The sequence below is a fragment of the Hippopotamus amphibius genome, chromosome 6, assembly GCF_030028045.1.
Source record: "Hippopotamus amphibius kiboko isolate mHipAmp2 chromosome 6, mHipAmp2.hap2, whole genome shotgun sequence".
Classification (NCBI taxonomy): domain Eukaryota; kingdom Metazoa; phylum Chordata; class Mammalia; order Artiodactyla; family Hippopotamidae; genus Hippopotamus; species Hippopotamus amphibius.
Genome location: NC_080191.1, coordinates 116,925,477 through 116,943,203, shown reverse-complemented (window position 1 = coordinate 116,943,203; position 17,727 = coordinate 116,925,477). Strand labels below are relative to the sequence as shown.

General features: G+C 35.9%; 1 protein-coding gene across 4 annotated transcripts in view; it reads left to right on the top strand.

Moving 5' to 3' along the window:
• Positions 1-17,727, top strand: part of STAG1 (STAG1 cohesin complex component) — a 401,388-nt gene that overhangs the window by 307,540 nt on the left and 76,121 nt on the right. For all 4 annotated transcript variants that reach the window (XM_057738186.1, XM_057738184.1, XM_057738185.1 and 1 more), the window contains 3 exons: positions 1,631-1,738; positions 5,076-5,190; positions 16,343-16,460. In XM_057738186.1, coding sequence (XP_057594169.1) covers positions 1,631-1,738; positions 5,076-5,190; positions 16,343-16,460 — 341 coding nt within the window. The remainder of the gene's footprint in view (positions 1-1,630; positions 1,739-5,075; positions 5,191-16,342; positions 16,461-17,727) is intronic.

The window sequence follows — 17,727 nt, the reverse complement described above, 5'->3', positions numbered from 1 at the left end:
ATAGTTACTCCCCTTCTTCATTATGTAGTGTTTTATGTCCTGCCCCTTTCCCTCCTGTCTCATCCCTCCTGTCTCATCCCCATTTGTGACAGTGGTTCCCCAGAGCGGACAGTGCCTCCTCTAGCTATTTACTTCCTGACTCAACGCCTGACTTTCAGGTTTCCTCTGTTTGAGTTGCTTGCCCTACAGGTGGTCTTGTTGGGCAAAATGTCTTTTAAAACTATCCAGGCTGCCTCCCTTTAAGTATTCCATGTGTGGCCTAAAGGAGATGTGGAGGAAGTATGAATTTCTGCTCATTATATTGTTCAGTCTCCTGATTTCTACTTATATATTATTTTGGTAAGTAATGAGCTGAGGTTCACAAAACTGCCGCTCCAGTCTCTTATAGCATTGCATGAAATGATCTAGCCTTGTTTTTCTTGGCTTGTGGGCTCTCTACCAAAACTTCCCAAAACAAGTTGTCACCTTTAACATCCTGTTATACCATCTTTAAATTCTTTTTCTCTCCATCTGTTAATTCTTCTTTCGGTATAGATTATTTTTCTTTCACTTATGAGCTTGGATTACTGAGATATCTTGTTAAATTTTTTTTTCCAATGAGTTTAACTTTATCCTGAGGGTATTAGCTAATTGAGCTGCTGATAGACATATAATTAAGTGAAGAGGTTGAAATTTAGGCCTTGTTGAGAGGGGAAAAAAAGTGTACTTAGAAAATGCTTCTCTAATCTATCTCCCATCCTTGATATCTAGCTCTTTTTCATTCAGAACTAAAGTTTCTCCCTTATACTATGATGTAACTACCTTATTTTGCTGCAAAGGTCATTCTAATTTATATTTATTTGTCAGATCCCTCAATCTTCTCCTAACCTCTGAGGCATCTCCAGGATTGAATTCTGGGGAATGAGTTTATACCCCTACATCTTGTCAAGAACCTGTACCGCCCAAGAACTCTGTACGTCATCTAGTCGTTAATCTATAATCCCAGCAGATCTTTCTAGTCATGTTAATAGTCAGGAAGTAGATGTTCCCTCTTTGGGAAAAAAAATACTTAAAGATACATTCTAGCAAATGAAGAAAAGGTTCAAACTTCAAGAATACATGAATAGAAAGGTGGGAAATTTGTGTTAGGAAGGAGGAGTGGTTATGACTAGCGAATCCATTTTATATAAAAAAAGATGAGCTAATAGTATTATAAATATTGTGATAAAGTATAATTTAAAATAGACAATTCTGGAAAGAGTTATATAGCATAATAATAATTTAACTCTATGAAGCAGGCAAATATATGACCAGTGCCTATTAACAAAAAACTTCCACACATTTAAAGAAATTGAGCTAAATTGGGCTAATATACATCCCAAGGTATTAATAGTCATTGTCTATAGGTATGTATGGGAAGAAATGTGGACATTTTATTTTCCTGTTTTATCTGTATTTTCTGAATTTTATGTAACAATGAAGTGTCTTTTATAGTTAAAGAGATATATTATTTTCAAAGTCAGACTGAAAAGAGAGAAAAATAAAGTCAGTATGCCTTGAGCTTCTATAAAGAACCTTACAAAATTTTATTAAAGGTAGAACTAACAGTAAACATTTGTTTTGGCTCAGTGTTACTTTCTGAATTTTTCAGCGGAAGTGAAGAAGCTCTTTCCAATGAAGACTGTGAAAATGTTTACCACTTGGTGTACTCAGCACATCGCCCTGTTGCTGTGGCAGCTGGAGAATTCCTTCACAAAAAGTGAGTCAATTCTCTTTGAAACCAAGTTCAACTTTCGTATTTTATTTTGTTGTTGCTTTATAGTTAGTAAAAGAAAGTAATAGTGACTGAAAACAGTGCTAGAAGTGGCCATTGCAAATTCTGGGGGCTGTAATATTCTCACAGCCTACATGCACATCATGAATTACATCCCTGTGAATGATGTCCCTTGTGACATATTCCTTTGACCTGAAATCTAAAACGATGATTCTCAGCTAGTCAGCTAGGGGTGTGAGTGGAGAAAGGGGAAGTGCTTGTAATTTATAAAGGTTCCCCTAAGTAATTGATATTTTATTTCACCAATTTTTTTTTCTCTTTTAAAATTCTGAGTTCTCATCTTACCTTCTCAATATTGGTAATCTAAAATTATCTTCAAAATGCCTCCCAGATTTTCTTTTTTTTTCCCATCCTTTCTATTAGGATGAGGATTATTTTAACCACCACTCCATACTAATGCTGAAAATTATATATGCAGTTACAGTTTAAAAGCAAAATCTCATCTATTTTTTTGACAAAGTATACAGCTAATGAGAGTTTGTGAATGTAAACATTCTTATGAAATATATTTTGATCATAGCCTACTGTATATATTGTATAATTTATTAATAGATTAATTCATTCTTAAAATATAAACATATTCTTGGGCAAGGGGATGTTTTGCTTTGTTTTTGTTTTTGTTCATAGATTTGGCTTAGTGACTTTGACAGGTGAACTCAGAAGTCCATTACATGTAGCAATCTGTAATTATGGTAAGCACAGATGTAAATCATGCACTGGGCAACTGTTGCACATGGATGATTAACCTTGATAATGAGCAGACTTGGCCCTCCATCTAGCATCAGCATCTTGGTGCTGCAACCACAAACTGCTCTTTATTTAGTTGGTACCTCTCAAAGTGAGAAAAAGTTGTTTCTACGTGAAAAATCTTTCTTTAAGAGGGAAGCTGGCTAGTAGTGCATGCTAGTAATGAAAGCAAGGAAGAAAGTCAGAATTTTCAGGCATAACTTTTAAAATAAGATATTGAATTTGCCAGTGACACTGACATCATTGGCTAATATAGAATAGTGCTGTTTCCATATTTATCTTGAGGTGTTGTCTGTCACAAATATCAAGGGTATACTGTAGTCTTAACTTCCCTTCCTTTTTTATAATATTCTAGTTAGTCTCTTTTCTCTACTTAACCTTTCAAAAACCTTTGTGTTTTTTAGAAAGAATTTGTTGCTTCTATAGTTTCAAAGAAAAGATAGACTAAAAAGGTTGGTTATGTACAGAATAGAGGCCATGAACTGGCAAAACTGGAATCAGAAAGAGCCCTTGGATATATCTAGCTTTATCTGTTTGTATTTTCTAAGTTTGAAACACTTGCTAAAAATTTTTTAAATTGTAATGTTTTACATAAAAATTCACAAGTGTAAGCCTCCATTATTTTTTATTTCTTTGTGAAAATGAAGTCAGTTCCTAAGCAAATGTAAGCTTCACTTTATAAGCTTATTTTATGCCTCTGCGCTGGAGATATTCAGTTTGAGAACTTTTGATTCTTAATGATCTCTTTCAGCATTTTCCCACCATTGAATATTGTGATCTTTTAAATTTAAATCTTAACTTTTGAAATCTTAAAAAATCTAGAGTAATCCCAGAATTGCATGGTTAAGTTTTGTTTTTTTTTTAAAGGGTGCATACACATACACTTAGTCTGTTTTTCAGTCTAGCGTATTAAGCTTTATACCAAGCATCCAAATATTGGTAAAATATATCTGAAATGAATATTTTAATGTCATTGAAAATTTGACATTTTAATATTATGTAATTTAAGCTAATTACTCAGTGCCTTATATACAGTGAATGCAATTATTTAAATTTGTACATTTTAGTATAAAGGACTCTCATATTTTCCAATCCCACCCCCCCCCCCCCCCCCCCGCCCCAGCCTCTGAAAGCCACCCAAATAAACAAAACTTCCTCTTAAACCAGTCTGTGGCTTCCCTGGTGGGGCAGTGGTTAAGAGTCCGCCTGCCAATGCAGGGGACAGAGGTTTGAGCCCTGGTCCGGAGAATCCCACATGCCGCGGAGCAGCTAAGCCCATGTGCCACAACTACTGAGCCTGCGCTCTAGAGCTCACAGGCCACAACTACTGAAGCCTGCGCACCCAGAGCCCATGGTCTGCAACAAGAGAAGCCACTGCAATGAGAAGCCCACTCATCGAAAGGAAGAGTAGCCCCTGTTCTCTGCAACTAGAGAAAGTCCGGCGTGCAGCAACAAAGACCCAGCACAGCCAAAAATAAAATAAATAAATAAATTTATTTAAAATAAAAAAACAGCCTGATAGCTGTGCAGATACAGCTTCAAGATAATACTCTAGTCTTCTATATCTCCACCATATACTTTCCCCTTCCCTCCAAAAATACTCATTTTCCCTATAACTCATTTTCTGCTTGAAATTGGTTTATATTTTATGTCACGTGAAGTTTTTCTTATTTTATTCGGTTATTTAGCCTCTCATCTGAGAGGCCTACTATGAGTTCCATGTCTAAACTAGCACACTCTGTATCCCTATTCCTAGACCCCGTTGTGTTTCCTTATAACACCTGAGGTGGTATATATTGATCCACTGTTTCTCTCCAACCACTAGAGTGAGAGCTCAGTGAGAACAGGGATTTTGTCTTTGTTTACTGTTATATCCCTGTTACCTAGAGCAATACCTGGGAATAAGGCACCTTGAGTAGTCCTTAAGTTTTGTTAGAATAAGTCTTCTTAGCAAATTAAAATTTTCAAGTCATTTCTTTGCCATATTTTAGAAGTTTTGCCACTAAGTGGTATTTTTATAAATTTAATGTTTATTTCATTTTACTGAATACTGTTTCTAGGAACAGATTAATAAACAGAAAATAAGGGAAGAAATAAATCATAATTAGAGGTATGAATTTTTACCATTATTGCTGGAGCTCTTGGTTAAATTCTATAATTACTTGACTGTAAAATGAATATTTAAGAAAATAGAACTCTATTTAAAATTACATGCTTTCGTATCTATCATACAGAATAAAAAGTTTATATTTTTCATAAAGATTTGAACATTGATTAGTCATCAGTAAAAAAGCTTTCTTTTATACTTTATGTATGGTTGAACTGTATGAAATTGTTCAGATCTAACCATTTTTTTGACCTATAAAAACATCAGTTACATACTTGTATTGAAACAAATCAGTAACGTGATCTCTGATACTTTCTTTTTTTAACCCAAATAACTTATACATTGAAAGAAAAGACTAAAATTCATATCCATGTGAATTTATATTCTTGTTTTGTTACTTATTTCCAGGCTGTTTAGCAGACATGACCCACAAGCAGAAGAAGCATTAGCAAAGAGGAGGGGGAGGAACAGTCCGAATGGGAACCTTATTAGAATGCTGGTTCTTTTCTTTCTTGAAAGTGAGGTAAATTTTTAACATAATTCTTTATTTTGTTTTTTGTATTAGATTACTTTTTTTTTTTAAGAACTTGTATTGAGATACAGTTAACAGACAATAAACAGCATATATTTAGAGTGTACAATTTGGTATCCCAGTCTCCCAGTTCATTCCCCCCCAATGCTCCCCACTTCCCCACTTGGTGTCCATATGTTTGTTCTCTACATCTGTGTCTCTATTTCTGCCTTGCAAACCGGTTGCTTTGTACCATTTTTCTATAGTCCATCTATATGTGTTAATATATGATATTTGTTTTTCTCTTTCTGATTCACTTCACTCTGTATGACAGTCTCTAGGTCCATCCACGTCTCTACAAATGTCCCAATTTGTCTACTAACTTTGGGTTTTGTTTGCTCTTCTTTCTCTAGTTTCTTTAGGTGTAAGGTTAGATTGTTTATTTGGGATTTCCTTGTTTCTTGAGGTAGGATTGTATCACTATAAACTTCCCTCTTAGAACTGCCTTTGCTGCATCCCATAGGTTTTGGATCATTGTGTTTTCATTGTTATTTATCTCTAGGTATTTTTTGATTTCCTCTTTGATTTCTTCAGTGATCTATTGGTTATTTAGTAGCATATTGTTTAGCCTGCATGTGTTTGGTTTTTTACATTTTTTTTTCCAGTAATTGATTTCTCATCTCATAGCATTGTGGTTGGAAAAGATGCTTGATACGATTTCAATTTTCTTGAATTTACCAAGGCTTGATTTATGACCCAAAATGTGGTCTCTCCTGGAGAATGTTCCATATGCGCTTGAGAAGAACATGTAATCTGCTGTTTTTGGATGTAATGTCCTATAGGTATCTATTAACTCAAGCTGATTTATTGTGTCATTTAAAGCTTGTGTTTCCTTATTAATTTTCTGTGTGGATGATCTGTCCATTGGTGTAAGTGAGGTGTTAAAGTCCCCCACTATGATTGTGTTACTGTCGATTTCCTCTTTCATAGTTGTTAGCATTTGCCTTGTGTATTGAGGTGCTCCTATACTGGGTGCATTTATATTTATAATTGTTATCTCCTCTTCTTGGATTGATCCCTTGATCTTTATGTAATGTCTTTTCTTGTCTCTTGTAACATTTTTTATTTTAAAGTCTGTTTTATCTGATATGAGTATTGCTACTCCAGCTTTCTTTTGAGTTCCATTTGCATGGAATATCTTTTTCCATCCCCTCACTTTCCGTCTGTATGTGTCCCTAGGTCTGAAGTGGGTCTCTTGTAGACAGCATATATATGGGTCTTATTTTTGTATCCATTCAGCCAGTCTGTGTCTTTTGGTTGGTGCATTTAGTCCATTTACATTCAAGGTAATTATCGATATGTTTGTTCCTAATACCATTTTCTTAATTGTTTTGTTTTTGTGTTTGTAGGTCCTTTTCTTCTCTTCTGTTTCCCACTTAGAGAAGTTCCTTTAGCATTTGTTGTAGGGCTGGTTTGGTGGTGCTGAATTCTTTTAGCTGTTGCTTGTCTGTAAAGCTTTTGATTTCTCTGTTGAATCTGAATGAGATCCTTGCTGGGTAGAGTATTCTTGGCTGTAGGTTCTTCCCTTTCATCACCTTAAATATATCATGCCACTCCCTTCTGGCTTGCAGAGTTTATGCTGAGAAATCAGCTGTTACTCTTATGGAAGTTGCCTTGTATGTTATTTGTCGTTTTTCCCTTGTTGCTTTTAATAATTTTTCTCTGTCTTTAATTTTTTCAATTTGACTACTCTATGTCTTGGCTTGTTTCTCCTTGGGTTTATCCTGCCTGGGACTCTCTGCGCTTCCTGGACTTGGGTAGCTATTTCCTTTCCTATGTTAGGGAAGTTTTCAACTATAATCTCTTGCAGTATTTTCTCGGGTCCTGTCTCTCTCTCTTCTCCGAGACCCCTATAACGCAGATGTTGGTGCGTTTAACATTGTCCCAGAGGTCTCTTAGGTTGTCTTCAGTTCTTTTCATTCTTATTTCTTCATTCTTTTCCGCATCAGTGATTATCACCATTCTGTCTTCCACGTCACTTATTCGCTATTCTCCCTCAGTTAATCTGCCATTGGCTCCTTCTAGTGTATTTTTCATTTCACTTATTGTGTTGCATATCTCTGCTTGTTTGCTCTTTAATTCTTCTAGGTCTTTGGTAAACTTTTCAGTCTTTGCATCCAGTGTTTTTTTCAAAGTCCTGGATCATCTTCACCATCATTATTCTGAATTCTTTTTCTGTAAGGGTGCCTATCTCCTCTTCATTTAGTTGTTTTTCTGGGGTTTTATCCTGTCCCTTCATCTGGTACAAAGTCTTCTGCTATTTCATTTTCTCTATCTTTCTGTGGCTGTGGTTTTCAGTTCCACAAGACGAAATACTGCTGGTACCACTTGATACTGCTGTCTGCCCTCTTGTGGAGGAAGCTCTCTAGGAGGCTCCTGGGTGCTTCCTGATAGGAGGGACCGATAGCGGGTAGGGCTGGGTGGGCAGAGCTCAGTAAGACTTTAATCCGATTTGGTGGGTGGAGCTCAGTAAAATTTTAATCTGCTTGTCTGCCAATGGGTGGGGCTGTGTTCCCAACCTGTTGGTCATTTGGCCTTAGGCCACCTAGCGCTGGAGCCCACAGACTCTTTGGTGGGGCTAAGGGAAGACTCTGGGAGGGTTCACGCCAGTGAGCACTTCCCAGAACCCCTGCTGCCAGTGCTCCTGTCTCCTCGGTGAGCCACAGCCACCCCCCACCTCTGCAGGCAACCCCCCAACACCAGCAGGTAGGTCTGGTTCAGTCTCCTATGGGGTCACTGCTCCTTCCCCCTGGGTCCTGGTGAGCACACTTTTTTGTGTGCCCTGCAAGAGTGGAGTCTCTGTTTCCCCCAGTCCTGTGGAGGTCCTGCAATCAAATCCCACTGGCTTTCAAAATCTGATTCTCTGGGGATTCCTCCTCCCGTTGCTGGACTCCCAGGTTAGGAAGCCTGACGTGGCGCTCAGAACCCTCACTTTAGTGGGTGGACTTCTGTGGTATAACTGTTCTCCAGTTGTGAATCACCCACCCAGGATTTATGGGATTTGATTTTAATGCGATTGCGCCCCTCCTACCGTCTCATTGTGGCTTCTCCTTTGTCTCTGGATGTGGAGTGTCTTTTTTTGGTGAGTTCCAGTGTCTTTCTGTCAATGATTGTTCAGCAGTTAGTTGTAATTCCAGTGCTTTTGCAAGAGGGAGTGAGTGCAAGTCCTCCTACTCCGCCATTTTGATCCTATGTATTAGATTACATTTTAAATAAAATTGTCATTTAATTCACTGTAATTAATGATTTTTTTAATCAAATGAAGATAGGCCTGTTTGTTACAAAATTGCCTTCACGGATTTTGTGTGTGTGTGTGTGTGTGTGTGTGTGTGTGTGTGACTGTGCTGCACTAGGCTTGCGGGATCTTAGTTCCCCAACCAGGAATCAAACTGGGGTCCATGGCAGTGAAAGCCCACGTCCTAACCACTGGACCACCAGAGAATTCCCTGCCTCTGTGGGTTTGATTACGTGATTATGGAATCAGTACTCTGCCTTTTGTGGGAATATGTATGCAGGTGTGGGTTAACACTGAATATAGGCTGGCAGTTTTAAAGTTTTATAATACTGCATTGCAATACTGCATACTTTTTTATTGTTGCTTTTTGTTTTTCTTTAATTTTTGCCTGTGACTTTTAAATTGTATTATTTAGGGAGTTTCCTGGCAGTCCAGTGGTTAGGACTCCATGCTTTCACTGCTGAGGGCCCAGGTTTGATCACTAGCCGGGGTACTAAGACCCTGCAAGCCATGTGGCATGGCCAAAAAGAAAAAATTATATTATTTAAACAGTTCATGAGCATTGTCAGGCTGTTAAAACCATTAGTTCTGTCTTGTTTGAACGTTCTATTATTTAAGGAGAAAGAAAAATATAAATTTAGATGTAAATTAGTAGTTGTACAAGCTCCATAGCAGTAATTCCATGTGACATTTCCATGTCAGTTTATCAATTAAACAATTAACACCCATAACATATTATCTATCAGAATCTGTTTGCACAAGCGAACTTTGGTTTGCCCACTTAAATGTTCTTTGATATTAGAACTGTATTTCCTGCTGCTGGTATGACATTGGGGGAATGGCAAATTAAACCTAAAGATCTCCTAAATAAACAAACTTGTTGGCTTAAAAGTGAGTGGGAACAGAGTTGCAAAAAAGGTAGCAAATCTAGAAAGCTAGGACCCTGAACTTTATTTGCAGAAAGAGTGTTTTTAGTTCGTATTGCAATGTCCAGGAAGAACTTGAGAGACTGTATGACTGCTCAAGTTTGACAGTGCTGGAGAAACTTTAGAAATGAGGAATAGAAAGACAATTAGGCAGTGTATAAGAAAATTAAAATCAGAGAGAGATTTAAGAACTTACTCAGTGGAAAGAGTAGGGTTAGGGCAAAGAAGAGCCAGAAAAGTGATGAAGGAATTGCCGATATTTTTTAAGTGAGTTGGGAGCAAATACGGAAAGAATGAAGTCAGAAACGAAACCAATTAGAGAGTTGCATTTGAATAAAGGATGTGTTTAAGAACAGTGTTTTAAATATGTTTACAGATTATGTGGGCATCTTATTAAAATGCCAATTCTGATTCATTAGCTCTGGGTTGGGGTCTGAGATGCTACTTTCTAACAAGCTCCTTGGTGATGTTTATGCTTCTGGACCAGAAGTCCAGGGACCACACTCTATGTAGTAAGGGTCTAGACTCTAAAGCATTATTTTCTTAACAAAGCAAGTATGGATATATTATGGAGTAAAGTACAGATGCATGGGAATGTTTAAGCTGATACACTAAATACTCAGTAAATATTACACTTGTGATAGAATATTCAAATTAAACTGTTAGCCCTTTAGGTTTTAAAGAAATGGGGTTAAGAGTATTTTGCAGCAATCAAGTCCTATTTAAAAATTGGACTTTAATAGCAACAATAGTTTCAAAAATCTATAGGGATGAGACGCACATATACTGTTCAAACTTTGCTGAAAAGTGTAGGGAATATAATGATCAGGCTAATTAAACTTGATTATTAATTGAAAGAAAATGTTTTGGATCTCTTTACTTTTTGATATATTAAAAGCCATAAGTACTTAATTTTACACAGTTTCATCTTCTATTTAAAGCAATAATTTTGCTCTATTGAAAAATTGAGCTGTGTTATGTGTTTGCTGCTGTTTACTGAAGTGTTACAAAAACATTAAAATATATTTCCCAGTTCTCCTCTGTGGTATTCTTGTCAGCTGCAAAAACAACTGCAAATCATATTTAAGGGCTTCTAGTTGATTCATGATCATAATATTGGCCTTTATGGTCTCCTATGTTTCACAAGAAGCTTTCTTTGTTAAAATCTCTCTTCTTATTTTGTAATACTAATGTATACCTTGAGCTGAATGTTTATTAAAGCCATCGTCTTATAATATGGTGGGATTCTGATTATGTCTTATTCTGAATTCCTCTTGTTTTACTGTAACGTGTTTTAGTAATATTTTAGACTCATAAAAATTTGAATTGAAAGAGACCTTAAAAATCATAAAGTAGAATCAGTCCAGCTTATAGATGAATTACTGATCAATTAACTAAAATTAACTGAACTGATTATCATTCCTGTTCCTTTGTTTCACAAGGATGTTAAATAGTAACATTTTAGTAATAGAATTCTAAAATGTTGAATTGAAAGAGGTTTGCAGTCCATGGAGTAGTCTTCCTCTTTTATACGTGAATTACAGGTGAAATAATGGAGATTAAGAGATCTGCCTAAACTAGTTTTTCTTTCTTTTTGTACCAAAAAGTGACATTGTTAAGCAGTCACAACCTTTTTAGCAGTCATTTGTTTCAAGTGAAAAAAATACCTTGTCTATTTGAGATATATGCCAAATAGGAGGATAAATGGTACTTGTATGTGATGAGTCCAGATTTCCCTATAAGTAGTGTGACCATAATACTTACTGTGCCAACTGTGATGCTTTTCAGAGTGACAAGGATGCTATTAATAATTATTCCAAAGCAGTAATCATAACCCAGAACATCTCTGGACAATCTAGAAGTATGGTAACTGTTCTTCTAGGCATATGGAATGATGAGGCTCATTATGACAATCATTTAAGACAAAGTTAAAAGACATATTATTGTTATAACCAGGAAATCCCCACAGAGTGATAACTTTTTCTTGTTTTTTTTAAGATGTTCTTCAAGATTCACCAATAACTGGCTCTGTTTCAGCAGAGAATAAAACCCAATATAAGAATATTTAGAAATTTTAGGTTTAATAATTTGAAATGGATATTTGCATTGTAAATGATTTTCATAAAAGAAATAAATGTAAGAGTCCATTGTACGGTAAGCTCCTTTAGTGTATTTAACTATCTGACAGAGAAGTTAGCAGGTGGAAAAAACATAAGGTAAAATATTTACAAGTAACCTTGAAGCCAAAGATGAATGGGTACACACCCAAAAAATTGTAATTAAAGTCACCAGGAAAATGAGATTAGTTAGTTATATACAAGATTAGGGGAAACCCTGTAAAATAAATTATATTTAGATAAAGCAGGGTAAAGTTCACCTAGACATAAGTATAATTTCAATTTATGTTATATAATCTGTAAATAAATTTAATTCTGATTATTTATTTTGCTCTACAATAACTTTATCCATTAATGAGCTGCTTAAGGAGTACAAAGAATGCTTGCAGATACCTGATTTTCATGCTGTTTTTATAAAATTATGATACCAAATACTGTTTTTAGAGAGTAAACTTTTGTTCCATTCTTTGGGTTCCAGATCCTTTTTATTCCCAAGGTTTTTTTTATAGCCATTGAGAATGCCTCAAGGCCTTCCTTCTTATAGCTTCATCTTTCACTACCAATAGAAGGTCCTTGGTAAGAAGTATATGAAAGGCAATTGTAACCTTTTGCCCTGCTGGCCACATTAAATTTTTTTTTCTCAAACATGGATCTACCTGGTATTCTTGTAGAGATTTGAGAGTAGCAAGTTATGTGGCCAACACAGATGCCCCAAGACAGGAAGACCATGTCATAAATATTACATCAAGCCAGTTCCTGACAGACCATGTTATACTGATTGTTGTCACTAATACTGGTGAATTTGAAACTCTTAATCAGAAAATTAAGGGCCAACACATTATCATGTCCTGCTGGTATACACGTTGAGTTGGAAATAAGTGGTTATTGGTGTTAACAGAATGCATTGTACTAAGCCAGCATCTTACAGTCAGAAAGAGGAAATGGTCAAAGAAGTTAGCATCTATATTGAGAATATAGATGCAAAGAATTTCTAGAACAATGACAACGTTCTTGAGTTAAATTTTAATATGCCTTAGTTTAAGACATAGAAAAGTCATCCTTTAAAATGCCAATACTAGTATAACTAAACTATTTAAAGCCTTGAATTGTGCCAGCAACTCATCCAACTGAACCAGGCAGTAAGGAATTTGTGGAAGCTGTAAAGTAAATGACTGTGAATTCCAGTAGAGTTAAGTAACCCATACCCCCACAGGAGACAAAAATAGGGAAAATTTTTTTGAGATTTTCTGGTAGAAATCTGGAATACATTAAAGATCAGAGCAACAAAGTCTGGTGAAGGAGGTAAGCTTTATCAGTAGTAATAAAGTGGCTGTCCTTCAGCTGAGCTTATTCCTCATTTTAGAAATGTTGGTCCAGAGCTTCCCTGGTAGCACAGTGGTTAAGAAGCTGCCTGCCAGTGCAGGGGACATGGGTTCGATCCCTGATCCAGGAAGATCCCACATGCCATGGAGCAGCTAAGACCGTGCGCCACAACTACTGAACCTGTGCTCTAGAGCCTGTGAGCCACAACTAATGAGCCCATGCTCTACAACTACTGAAGCCCACGCACCTAGAACCCCTGCTCTGCAACAAGAGAAGCCACTGCAATGAGAAGCCCACACACCGCAACAAAGAATAGCCCCCGTTCTTCACAACTACAGAAGGCCCACCCACAGCAATGAAGACCCAATGCAGCCAATAAATAAAAATAAATAAATTTATTTTAAAAAAAAAGAAAGGGAGGAAGGAAGGGGGAGATGCTGGTCCGGGCTTTTGGGATGTGGGCATTGGTCTGAGAAGCAAAGTAGTGAATAAATACCCCAGATAATTTATGGCCACTGGTAGGGACACTGCACTCATAATACAAAGTGCGTACCTGCAATTAGAGGAAAAGCCTGCCTGATTATAGATCCTGTTTTTCCACTTTGCTTCATAACCAGGGAAGCTAGGACCTTGCAATCAGACTCAAGAAAAGGATTCTAGCTACCAGTATTCTTGAGTCTGGATTCATTAATATCTATGTACTGGCAACCAAGAAACACTGAAACTTGAAAAAAATCATGCCATGAAAAAGCAGCACAAGGCCCAACGTACTGATGAAAATTTTTGATTGATGCCTACAGATATAAGAAGAAGCAATTAGGAAAGAGGAAGAGGGTTCTTAGAAATTAAAACCATGATCCAGAATGTAGGGGAGAGATGGATTGTTAAATGACCTGAATGGGCATAACCAAAGATTGACTATAGATCAGGGGATTTTTCTAGGAAGTAGTGCAAAAGAAGAAAGAAATGAAAAGTATGAGAGAGAAATTAAGAGACAGGAAGTACAGATTAAGAAAGTTTATTAAATTATCTAGTAGAAACTCTGTAAAGAAAACAGAGAGAATGGAGGGGAGGAACTAATCAAAGGATATGCAGTTAAAATGTTTATTACCTATGTACCCTATGTGCAAAGTATTACCTGAGGATATTTTCTAGCAAAATGAAAAATGAGTGCAATAAAAGGAAAATAAGGAATATAAGAAATACTGGTGGTGAGCAAGTAAATCTGAAAAAATGAAAATAAGCCTAAATAATATGGCTGTGAAGCTTAAGGCAGATATCTGAAAATTATTTTTGGTGATCTTGGTGATGGAAAAAAATATAAGAAAATAAAACTCTGCAGGAAGCACAGATTTAAAAAAGAAAAGAAAAGAAAATGTCATCAGGAGAGCACGGGGAAGCAGATGCCAACATCTATAATCTCAATAAATGTGAATGGACTAACATGCTTTATTAAAAAGGCAGATTGTCATTTAGGATTGAAATAAAGAAAAGGTGTGTTTACAAACACACCTTAATCAAAAATTTGACACAGGAAGTAAACAAACTGGATAAATGCTTTATGTCATTAAGAAATGCTTACAAAAAGCTGAAGGGACAATATCATATAAGAGAAACCAGAATTGAGGACTAAAAGCATTAAAAGGGACAGAGAGGATATATGTAGAAGGTATAACCCACCACAAATATAATTGTGAACTTTTTATACCTATTCTATAGACATGTTTAAGTATGTCAGGCATAAAAGCAAGTTTATTCAGCATAGGGTTTTTGTTTTAGTTTTGGTGATGTAACAGAATTTACCATTTTAACTATTATTAAGTTCACTGTTCATTGGCATAAAGTACATTCTACATGGATGTGCAGCTGCCACTGCCCTCAATCTCCAGAACTTTTTCAAAATCTTCCTAAATTGAAACTCTGTACCCACTAAATAATAACTCCACTTCAGCATCGGCTTAATGACCTACATTTTTTTGAACTATTGGCTTTTCTGTTTTTTGCTGCCAGTTTTCATTTTTGACACCAGGTTATGCACTACTTGTGCCTGTCACTGTTGGAATGATGTTACTGATGGTCTGAGGATATTTTTCTAGGATATGTGATTTAGAAAGTTTGAACATATCTGGCTGCAAACCTTTGCCCATCTTCTTTCTAAGCAGAGATGCTAATCAGTATGTTCTACTCTGGCTTTGACAAAAAAACATTGGGAAACTGGGTGGTTTCGTGTGTGCATGCGTGTGTATGTCATTTTCCTGAGGCATTTCAGAAGCCAGAATGTGAGATTTGAAATGCAGTGGAAATGAAGTATAACATTCAAGAGGTCAAATGAGGCAGAGCTTTAAATATGTCATCAAAATTTATATAGAAGTTAAGAATAATGATAGAATTAGGAATGAGAAAGAAAAGCAACTCACGTGCCAGATGTGCCAGGATATCAGTAGATAGTGACTTTCACACATTGGTAGACCTCACTCACTCCTCATGATGCAAAAACCATTTCTCTCACAAATACAAGGGCATATAACTGAAATATGAAATAGTACTTAACCTTCCATGTGCTGTACGTTTTTTTTTTACTGCGTTTCACTTTTTTGAAACTTTGGTCTCAATTCATTAAATTATTTTTAACAGCCAGTGAATGGGTTGCAGTCTAAAATTTGAAAAACATAGATCTAGAATGTGGTTTAGCTGGTTGTCATGAGAATTAGAGGTGATAAAACTTTTATAACAAGGGTAGAGAAGTTAGTTGTAAGTAGCAGAAACTAGAACATGGCCAACACTTCTACTTACCTTTTCTAAAGAACTTCACTAAAGAAATTAATATTCTTCACAGCTCAATGACTGACAAGTGGTAAAGAGTTCAGTGTGAAATGTTTGATGAGGAACTTGAGAGTTTCTTTACTGTGGGAACATGGGTCTCAAAGAAAATTGTCAGAAGTAATGAGCAGCAAATAGTGGAGGTGAGGTGAGATGGGGAATCATTGAGTTAAGTGGAAATGAGAGTGGAAAAGCGGAATGATGGAGTGACTTACATTTTTAACCAATATGACAGAGATAAAAAGTAAGTAAGGCTGGTACCAAAGTTTCAAATGGAATTCTGGGAGAAAGTAATTGATTTTCTTTAAGAAAAAAAAAAAAAAAATCATTGTAGGGACAAACCAAGAGTAATGAAAAGTGCCCTAAATCCAACTTATAACTTCAGGAATTCTGTTAACTAGTTGTACTCTCAGTTTCCTCATCAATTGATCATGTCATTGGACTAGGAGATCCTTAACCTTACTACTATTTTAAAAAATTGAGTCTATATATTGCATCCCCATTATCAACAGTGGAATAAAAGTGTATGTGTGTGTGTATACATATATATTTCTCTAAGTAGCTTTTGGAAACATTGTGACCAAGCAGTTTTAATTATGAAGAAAATGGCTTAATAACTCAATATAGTATTAGTAATTTATTCATTAAATGTCCTTCAATCACATTTGATTTGTTATTTTTAGTTACACGAACATGCCGCCTACTTGGTGGACAGTTTGTGGGAGAGCTCTCAAGAACTGTTGAAAGACTGGGAATGTATGACAGAATTGCTATTAGAAGAACCTGTTCAAGGAGAGGAAGGTACAGTATTTCGATTAATTGATTTACATATTGCTTTGGGTTTCCATTAATAATCATACTGCCCTATATAGATCACTCCTTAAAAATGAGTATATGCAAGCATACTGTGTGGGGTTTTTTTTTGCAAAGAGAACAGTTTGTTTCCTGTAACAAGCAAGGGTGTCTCTATATTAAGACTACTACCATGCATGCCACACAAGTTTTTTAAATCCTATAAATGTCATGTAGCATTCAAAAATGTTTTCTTTATGCTGATTTGAGACACAAAATACTGACATACTTAATGTTAAAAAAAAAAAGTGCATCCAGAATCTTTTTGCTATATATGTGTACTTAGCCTTTCATATACAAGCATTTAATTAGACCACAATCATCCCCTCTTTTGTTATATTCTTCTAAATATTAAAATCAGGAAATCAAAAATAAAGTCTCTCATCTAGCTATTCAAAAAATAGGGAGAAATAATTGCTATATTGATCATTTCTGAAGTATGCATCTTATTATATTACACTCTGTAATAACAAGAACAGCAAAATGGATATGTATACTTAATAAAGTGTTTATATTCTAAAAGCTTATATGAATTTTAGCTCCTTAAAACTAGCAACGCTTTTTCCTCTATATAGCATGTTTTTCAATCTAGCCCACAATAATAGTTTAAAGAACTGCTGTTTCATTTAATCCATACAAAGACCTAGAAGGCAGATGATACCTTGATGTGAGGCTTGTAATAAACTAAACATGGACTTTAGAATCAAAAGAAACAGATTCAGATTTCTAACTCTATCCTTTGTGACTTATGTCTTCACTTTTTCTGATCCTTAGCTTCCTTTTCTTTATAATTTATAGATTCTTTTTCTTATTTACCTTATATAATTGTTATGAAGATTAAATGAAATAGTATACTATTGATTCCCTATTCTGTTTCCCCTACTCTTCTGTGTGATTCAACCCTCTGCGATATAAGAGCAGAATAAGCCGTCACCTGCGATAGATTGCCTAAACAGGATAGTGACCATCCCCCAGTGTTCTTTCCAGGCAGTGAGCTAATTGGTATTATCTGCTCTGGCTTTGACAAAATTCGGTGAGAGAAACAGCTACGTACACATTATACCTAGATACACTGCAGTAAACTGGCTAAAATTGCTTCTTTTAAATTCAAGATATTTTCCTCACAACCTCATTCTTAATTCATAACACAAATCCTTCCTCAAAATTTCCCAGAGCTGCTTTCAAGGTAGAGTTTATTATGGTATATTTGGCTCCA